This window comes from Panthera pardus, unplaced genomic scaffold, assembly GCF_024362965.1.
Source record: "Panthera pardus isolate Hobbes unplaced genomic scaffold, ASM2436296v1 HiC_scaffold_21, whole genome shotgun sequence".
NCBI lineage: Eukaryota > Metazoa > Chordata > Mammalia > Carnivora > Felidae > Panthera > Panthera pardus.
In genome coordinates, this window is record NW_026526777.1 from 9,043,278 (window position 1) to 9,052,846 (window position 9,569).

Consider the following 9,569-nt stretch of genomic DNA (forward strand, 5'->3'; position numbering starts at 1 on the left):
CAGGGGCCGCCTGTGGTCCCATTTGCTCATACACGAAAAGGCAGAGGGTGCAGGCGACAGCCACCGCAGTCCTCAGTTTCCCCCGTTCCTGGGGGGTGGGGGAGGTCTCCCTCACCACGGGCAAGTTCTCAGACAGGCCTCCCCGGAGCGGGGGCTGAGCTTCCGCTCAGCGTTTCAGCAGCCTCTCCACGGGGCGCGGGGCGCGTGCACACAAAACGGAAAACATCAACAGAACTAAACAAAATAACTCTTCTCCTCCCTCAGGAACCAGGAAAAGTCGCATCAGAGGGAGACAGTTCCACAACCTGATTGCCCTCTTCCCTCCCACGCCCCCCATTACCGCATCCTATCAACCTCCACGGCTGCACTCTTGTGTTTCCTTTTATCTGAAACCTACTTACGCTCAATGAGCTCCCACCACGGTGAGAATCTGAACCCGCAAAGTGTGTGGGTCCTTGCGGTTTTAATTTTATTTGCCCACATTCCTAATTCATTATTCGACAGGAATGTTTGATCTTTAAGTGAGTTTGTATGTGACTACCTTGAGCAAAATGCAGGGGATGAAAATAATAATTTTTATTAAGTACCAAATACACAGACAACACTTTATGACTGCTTTGTCAAGCGTGAGCACATTTAATTCCCCAGACAATACTCGGAGGCTGGGCTGATCAACTCCATTTTAGTGATGAAGGCACTGAGGCTCAGAGAGGTTCAATATCTTGTGTAACATCACACAGCGAGTAAGTGAACCAAGTTCAGCTCTCTCTCTCTCTCTCTTTCTCTCCTGCCTTTTTTTTTTTTTTTACTATATCAGATTGAAGGAGTATTCTGAGTCAGGGCTTTTGTCTCCCATTCAATCCCACATAACCTTAGACTGTTCCCTGCCTTTTGGAGACCTCAGTTTCCACCTTGTAAAATGAGAGGTCTCAGAGGCTTTCTCCAGGTTCCTTAGGAAGGCTACCATTCCAAGATTCCAGCGGGCAGCCCCCGTTGAAGTTGGGGATAGACCCTCTTTCTCCAGCCTTTCTCTTAGCTCACTCCCTAGACCTTTCCACCTTCCACCCTGTCATTCGCTCCCACCGTCTCAGTGGCTTTCGTGAAGCCATGACCTCACAGACCTCGGGGCGCCCGAGAATCTCACAGAAAAGCACTGAATTCAGAGCAAAAAGGAAAAAGGGTTTCTCAGCCGTGAATGGGACCAAGATGGGAGCTGAGAAGGCTCTTCACACCCAGGATCCAACTATAAACTGGAGATCAGATGTCCCGGCCGCAGCCTTGGCCACCACTCTGACTGGGTCATATACAAGATTGGCCCCAATAAGTTAAACATCACCTCTTCCAGGAACATCTCCGTGGCCCCCCACCCCGTGCGTCCCAGCAACAGCTTCCTCCTGCCTCCAAAAGAGCACACGGCACGAAATATTATAATGTGCCTGTGTGATAAGCCTACCGTGTCTCCTTCGCATCTGTCTTCCTAGAGCCTAATACCATGGTTGGATCACAGAAACTACCCCCAGACACCCTGAATGAAGGAGCAAGCCCCCTGGCCTGGGGGCCCCCCGGGCAGGGACCCCATCCACCTTGCAATGCCCCTCCAGGCCTCACAGAGGGTTCTGCCCAGCAATGTAGGCAAGCTTTACTCCCTAGCCCTCAGATGACTTGCCCGTCTGTCCACACAGGGGGTCGGGAGAGCAGGGACTCTCCAGTTCTCAAGACCTAACAAGAATTTCTGCTTTGTCCTGTCTGCCAGCATCCGCAGGGCAAACGCTTCTCTTCGGCTCCCGAGAACACAAGTTACATGCCACCAGCTGACAAGTGACAGGCCAGCTGGTCAGCTGGTGGTTCCATTTATTCAAAGCTGGGGCGGCTGGGCAGTTTCTGCCACTGAATCAAGGGAGCCTCGGGACTCCCGTGAAGGCAGCCCCTGTGAAGTGTGACCGAGCTGCCCTGCCTGGCTGGCAACTCGGATCGACAGCTCCCCCCACCCCACACACCCCCCCAGATCCCACCCTCAGAGTACAAGTCACAGCGGAGACCCTGGAAATGGCATTGGGGGCAGCAGCATGGAGGGGGCGCGAGGCTAGTAGCAAATCAAAAGGGAAGACCACAGAGGAAGGAAAACACAGCGGCAAATTAAAGTGCTACGTTTTCTTTGCAAAAATCCAATTACAGGGAGATCTGCTGTTCAATAACGCCCTTGTTACGAACTATCCCAGGGACCCTTAATAGACGGGTGAAGCCTTTTGGCTCACGCTTTTCTCACAAGTTGGATAATAGGTCCATCATAGTAATTCCCTTTGATTCTTGCACTTTTCACACCCACACAAACACACCGGCTTCGAACAATGCTCCTATGCCGTCTGGGTCTCAGACAGATCCTCAAGCAGGTGGCTTAGAATATCCGCACACCCTCCCTTCGGCTCACTCATACTGCTCTGCACAGATCCTCACCTCCGACCATCCCCTCTCCCTCCCTCCCTCCTGCACGCCCAGACACACTCACAGGGGAAACACACCACGAATGCACATCAACATACGTGCCCTCCTCCTAATGCGTGACCCTGCGCTCCTCCGCAGGGCAGGATCCCCTGGGGTCTGTCCGGCCAGGTCCCCCCCACCGGGGGGCAGCCCAAGCCAGTACTCACCGCCAAAGCCTGCGGGAAACTTCATGAAGTGAGAATAATTCCCATACATGGTTACTCTTCAGTTCATGTTCCTCGCTCTCTCTCTCGCTCGCTCTCTCGCTCGCTCTCTCTCTCCCGCCTCTTCTGGAGAGCACGGCCTCCGGGGCTCCCGAGCGCAGCCGGGCTGCCTTCAACTTGGGCTAACAGGAGTGGTCATCGCTTCCTCGCAGCCCCGGCAGCTCGGGCTGGGCCAGCCCTCCGGGATTAGTCTGGAATCTGCCTGTCGCTCCGAGCGGCCACATAGCGCGGCAGCTGGTGCCTGTCAGTAACCACGCACAACGCGCCGCCGCGCCCCGCCGCGCACGGGCTCCTGTTGCTGTTGCTGCTTTGATTCACACGGGGCTGGGCCGCGGAGCCTCCTATTATCCCCGGGAAGCAGATCGATGTGCGACCGCCCCCAGGGGGTCAGGGGAGGGAGGCGGCAGGGGCCGGGGCGGGGGGAACTCTTCAGGGGCCTCCTCCTTCACTTGCACCCACAAGAAAAAAAAAAAAAAATCAACGGGGTTTTATTCAAATGCCTTTTCTCACTCCGGCTTCTGTCCCGTCCGTCTGGCGCACTTGGTATTTGATCCGGGGAGGGGGGGAGGGGTGGGGGCCAAGAGAGAAGGGAGCCCCTTCCAAAAGCACAAGATCGGAAAAGGGCGAGACTGCATCCCCAGCTGTGGAAAAGTCAGCTAAAGCATCCCTTCGGGGTGGCCAGAAACATTTGTCTGGGCTGCAGCGGGGGCAGCGTGACAGGTGCAGTTGGGAGCCTGAGTTGTTTCCCACGGAAAATGTGCAAGTAGGGAAGGCGCCTTGGCTGGACGTGGCGGTCATTCGCTGAAGCGACGCAATCACCTTAAATACCACTGTCATCCAGCCACCTGTTCAAAAAGCACCACGGAGTCCTCACCGAACCAGAGACTCTCTCGGGAGGGACGCAGCCACAAATCAAAGAGCCTAAGTATCCCTTTGCTGTTTGGATCTGTTACACGGCTTTCCTGACAAGCCACTGCTTGAACACCTCTGGTACCGGGGAGCTCACTACCATCCCATTCCATTCCTGGACAGCTCTTACCGTAAGAAAGTTTTTTATTGAGCCGAAATCTGCCTTTTCTCTGCAGTTTCTGCCAACAGGCTCAGGGGTGATCCCTGACGCCACAGCAGAGGAGCCCATGGGGTCTCTCGCAGTGGCATCTTCTGCAAATTCACAGCTAAATGTCCCGTGCCCATAATCGACTTCTCTAGACACTCTTGCCTCTTTCAACCCCTCTGTGTATCACCAAGCATTCCAGCCTATTCACAACCTATTCTTTTTCTAGGAACGTACTTCAATTTATGGAGGCCCTCATGGAGGGGAAGGGGTTGGCCAGACTTGAATACAATACCTCAGATGGGATCCAGATCTTCTCCTCTCGGGGTCTGTCCGCAAGGTAGCGGAGGGGCTATCAGCACACCGCCAGGGGCATGGGCTGGGCTCTGAGGGGCTGAGACACGATGAGAGGTTTGCCCCTGGCACCACATGGCACATAGAGATTCGAGCCAACTCAAGCCCCCACAGGAAAAAAATCAAGGTTCAAATGCTAAGAGAACCCAGAACAAAAACTTAAGAGTAAAGGCCCAGAGGTGAGAAGAGCATCCAGATGACGAGGGAGGAGAAGGGCCAAGATGGGGATCAGAGCAAAAGTTGGTCGGGAAGGAAGAAGAGAGGTGAAGGCCGTCACCGAAGGCTGGTGCGCCTGGGGCTCCCTCGGGTGGGTGCCGGACTCAGAGCATGGGTTGAGAACCAGCATAGACATGGGCAGTGCAGAATACAGGAGGACTCTGCCTATACCCGTATGAGCTTCTGGGCCACCCTACATGTTAACCGACGTAGAACTAACTTCACAAGTTACCCATCCACCCAGTTGTGTTCTCTCTCGTACACATTCCCCATCCTATTCTTGGGCGATTGGTTTGGGGACCCACCTGCAATATCATCCCACATATTCCCCTGAAACAAAACATTTGGGTTCGTTCATCACCCCAGATCTTCCGGCGTCCTGCTTCTTTCGTCCTGTGTATTTGTCATTCCTCCCCCACCCCCGCCCCGTTTCATGACTTCTGAAGATCTGATGAACTGTATCCGTATTTTGTCTAACTCATGGACAAGAAATGAAAAGGATATAGCAAGGACGCCTTACAGCATATCACCAGAAAGTCCGTCCGTTAGTACCACGACACTTTGCTCATACGACACTCGTTGTGTGGCCTGCAGAGGCTGTGTCTGCAGAGAAAACAGCAAGTCAGAAGCCAGCCTTGCTGGGTACAAATCTCAGTTCTGTCGTTCCCAGCCTCACAATGTTGGCAAGTTACTGGCCCTCCCTGCACCTCGGTGACCACCTGGGTTTGTTATGAGGATTGCTGACTCCACACGTGTTAATCACGTAGAATATGCCAATACGCCGGGCACACAATTAACGCTCATGTATCCGCTATGAGCGGATGTATCCGCTCGTGTGCCCGCAAGTTAAGCAGATCCCTTTACCCCTTGTTTCTTTTTACATCATTTGTAAAATGATGGAACAGGGCCAGATGAGTTCCAACATCCCCTTCAACTTTCAAAGTAAAGGCAAACGAATCCACCACGCATCCCATAATGGTCCATTTTCTCCGCAGAGGTGTCTGAAGCAAACGTCTTACAAAAGTACAAACTGCAAATAGGTGCGCCTGCCTGAGAAAGGAATGCGTTTTTCTGGCCCCAATCGGCTTTTTGGTGAAGACACACTGGCAAGGGCTCTTCCAAGTACTCAAAACCATCCTTTAAAAAGCTCTCAGAGCCTCGTTCAAGGTCAGCGTCAAGATGATCGGTCGGCAGTTTGAGGTAGACTCTGTTTTCTTCCCCTTTTGCTAAGCCAGGTTCCTGTCCACTTTTCCTCACAGAACAGAGACCAAAAGCCTTACCTTTTAAGCTCCACCTGGAGGAAAGTGCCCTGGGAGAGTGGTCACAAGGCCCAGGGCCCGCCAGCCCCACCAGCCTCCAGCGGTGTGACCTTGGGCAAGCTCATGTCCTCTCCAGGGAAACGGCCACACCACTCACCTCACTGAGGTGTCTGGGGTTTGTGTCTCACGACCAAATGTGGCAAGAGGAGTACATGTGTTCTGCTTTGGTTTGGTTTGGGATTTTTGTGTGTTTGTTTCACACTCTAGAGTTCTGTACAAATACGAGGAGGTAATATTTTGTTTTTTGCTTGTTTTTTTTTTTTCTCGCCTTCCTCCAGGGGTCCCTTCTGGTCTGGCTGCTTTGCTCACCCTGGGAGCAGAGCGTGTTCCTCCCAACTACGGCCCCATTGCCCAGACCCACTTCCCTTCCCCCGCCCGCTTGCCACAACAATGGTTTTCCCACATAACTGCTAGAACACAGGAGGTGCTCAATATGTCCTTTTGCATTAAAAAATGCGAGATCTGCTTATACCAAAATATCCCGGCATGTTTTCCTTGTGACGCCTTCCATGTGATTTAACATTCCGTAACAAGCCATAAACTTTGCCTAAAGTACAAGAAATATGAATGTGGCTTTTCTTTCTAATCCACATTTTTTGCTGGCACCGCTGTGTCTTGTCCGAGACCATTACTGACATAACAGCATTAGCCTAACCTAAGCCCTTCCCAGACAACGCCACTGACTTCAGCCTCTCCACTGCCTCCAGCTGTTACTGGATTCTCATTAGGATGTCAAATGAAAACGCAAATGCTCGATGTCCATAGTGGGAATTAGCTAATTCATTCATAAGAATTCTGAGCTCACTTCTTGTCAAGGCTAATTATCTATTCCTCTTAAGTGATATGTTCTGCGTTTATTAAAGCCATTAGTGCCTTTGAGTAAATGAAAAGGGCATGTGTTTTCACTGGTATGTTTGCCATAGACTCAGCACATCTTATATTCACCCTTGTAATAAAAGGATATAGCTTTACCACTGGTCTCTGTGTGTGTGTGTGTGTGTGTGTGTGTGTGTGTGTGTGTACCCACATGCGTGCACACACTGTTGGCCAATGGCAATGGAAAATAATATTTTGCAGTAAACACACATAAAAAACCAAAGTCATTGATTAGATATAAAATTTAGATTTTTGCAAATAGCTCGACGCTGATGATATGGATTAATGTTTTTACATTTATGTAGCACTTCACCTGCATAATAGCATATAAAGTTTCAATGTGTTTCCCCAAATATTAGAGTTAAACAGGGCATAGTGTGCTACCCTATTACATAAAGGAGGCGTTGGAGTCCAAGGTTGTGAAGTCAGAGAAGGAAAGGTAGCTACTCCCACAAGTCAGATTTCAGATGTGGTCTCACAACTAGGAAGTGACAGAAATGGGTATAAAAAACCAGGCCCCCAATTCTGACGCCCAGCCAACGTGTCTTTCACTTGACCTTGATCCTTCTCTTATTAACAAGGCGTTTCTAGGGGCGCCTGGGTGGCTCAGGCAGTTGAGCAGCGACTTCGGCTCAGGTCATGATCTCAAAGTTCTTGAATTCGAGCCCTGTGTCGGGCTCTGTGCTGACAGCTCAGAGTCTGTAGCCTGCTTCCAATTCTGTGTCTCCCTCTATCTCTGCCCCTCCTCCACTCACACTCTGCCTCTCTCTCTCTCTCTCTCTCTCTCTCTCTCAAAAATAAAATAAAAACATTAAAAAATAATAATGTGTTTCTTGTATTGTGTTGTGTGTTGTGGGGTGGGAGTTTCTTACTTACATATTGGTTTTTTTCTCTTCGCTGTCACTCATTCACTCAATTATCATCTAGTCAATACTTGAGAGCTTTGTACCTGTCAATCATCGGGGATACACTCCGAGACAAGATATATCAAGTCCCTGACCTCATGGAGCTTATGTAGGCTGATGGAGAATACAGACATCAAATAAATAGTCACAGACACAAATATATCATTATAAGCCATGATAAGTGCTTTGAAGGAAAATAACCGAATGAGAAGAGGGACTATAGCAGGGAAATCTAATTTAAATTGAAAGGTCAGGGAGACTTCTTTGAGGAAATGACAGTTATACTCAGATCTAAAGAATGAGTAAGATTCAGTTGGGGGAAAGGAAAAGGTAGAGGGAGGGTATACCAGTAGACCTAATAGCCTTGAGGAGGGGATGAGCTCAGTGTATTCAAGCAGCCAGGAAGTACAATGTTCAGGGCTCCCCTTTAGAGGATCTGGCCTCCAAGACTTCCATGGGGGCAAAGTCTCGCCCCTGATTCTGTGTTCAACATGCCATGCCAACCGTATACTGCGGGAAACCCCCCTTCCTGGCTTTGTCTCTCCTTCACATGCTGTTTGAATTCAGGTAACTCGCTGTTTTCCAGTGGTGCCACCCCAGTAATCTATCTTTGTGGATGTGCTCATTCTGTCCCTCTGCTCAGAATAGCCTCCCCTCTTTCCGTTCTCTGTCCAAATACCACCATTCCCCAAGGCCATTCTCACGGGCAATTTTAGGTGGCCCTCCATTTGAACCACGTCTCCTAGAGTCCCACAGCCCTTGGTCGGAACCATTCTTGGGTCACTCAGCATGTTCCTTCTTGTGTGATTATCATGAATGCATCTGAAAACCCCACGTACTAGACAGGAAACCCTATAACTGGCATCAGAGCATGAGTCATTTTTCTAGCTCCAACAGCCTTTACAACACAGTCTCACACATAATAGAAGTCCAGTAACTGCACTATTGATGAATGGATAAATATTTGTTGATTAGGCTGACCTCTCCCAGGGTACTAGGCACGAGGAGGTAAATGTTCCTAGGCTCCAACAGTTTTCACAACCCAAATTTCATTTGCCTGGGCTCCTTCTCCTAGAGCCATACACCGTGTGTGGACAGGCTTGATAGTGGCATTCGTACATCTGTCTTGGTGACTGAGAGTCTCTGAGGACAGAAATGAGGTGCCTGGTTCAGAGGGAGTCCTGATCAGCTTGAAAACTGTCTCAGCTATCACCCAAAAGTGAGCCATTTCCATAAGGTCTAAAATGTGTCCAAAGGCCCATGCTGGATCTGTAAGGTGTCATCCATAGCTTTGCAATCAGTCACGTTTGTATCGTAGCTAATTGTTCCAATCACTATTGAGACAAGGGGAGTAAAATTTGCCCTAAGGGAGTTGTTCCCAAACTTGGCATTAGAATTACCCAGGAGGCTTAAAAAGATTACAGAAGCTTTTATCCACCTCCAGAGATTACTTCATTGGCTTGGGGCTGTGGTCTAGTTTTCTGAACTGCTTAAAGAAGCCCAAGTGATTCTGATGTGCAGCTAGATGAGTTTGGGAAGTACTTACTTAAAGAAAGAGACCTTTCCTTTAACCGGAAGCTAAGAAGGACCCACCAGCAAAAAAAAATGAGAAAGCCCTTCCCAGGATAATTCCGAGAAACCAGGAAGATCCACTTTGCCCATTTGCTGGTACACACAGTCAGAACTTATGAACACAAGCTCTTGCTTAGCAGGATCTGTGGTGGCTGAGGCTGTCTGCTGTGTAGACTTAGCATATACTGCCTTGAGGCTTACTGGTATTGTGCTCGCACCTTACCTCCTCTGCCATCAAAATCTTATTCATTAAAGGCACTACCTGGGGCGCCTGGGTGGCTCACTCAGTTGACCATCTGGCTCTTGGTTTCGGCTCAGGTCATGGGATCGAGCCCCGCGTCCAGCTCCACACTGAGCATGGAGCCTGCTTGGGATTCTCTCTCCTCCCCCACCCCCGTCTGTCTCTCTCTCTCTCTCTCTCTAAATAAATAAATAAACTTTAAAAAATAATATAAATAAAGGCTGCCTCCTCCATCAATCTGCCCGTACAAATAGGTAATACTTCGACCATTCTCCGAAACACTTGCTTCAATATTTATTACAGCACTAGTTTAATTTCCCTCTGTAT

General features: G+C 49.9%; 1 protein-coding gene across 1 annotated transcript in view; it reads right to left on the minus strand.

Moving 5' to 3' along the window:
- The window catches only part of RXRG (retinoid X receptor gamma), a 44,646-nt gene extending 41,636 nt beyond the window's left edge, over nt 1-3,010 (minus strand). The window contains exon 1 of the mRNA XM_019465715.2: nt 2,649-3,010. Coding sequence (XP_019321260.1) covers nt 2,649-2,697 — 49 coding nt within the window. The 5' untranslated portion in view covers nt 2,698-3,010. The remainder of the gene's footprint in view (nt 1-2,648) is intronic.
- Between the last annotated feature and the right edge of the window lie 6,559 nt (nt 3,011-9,569).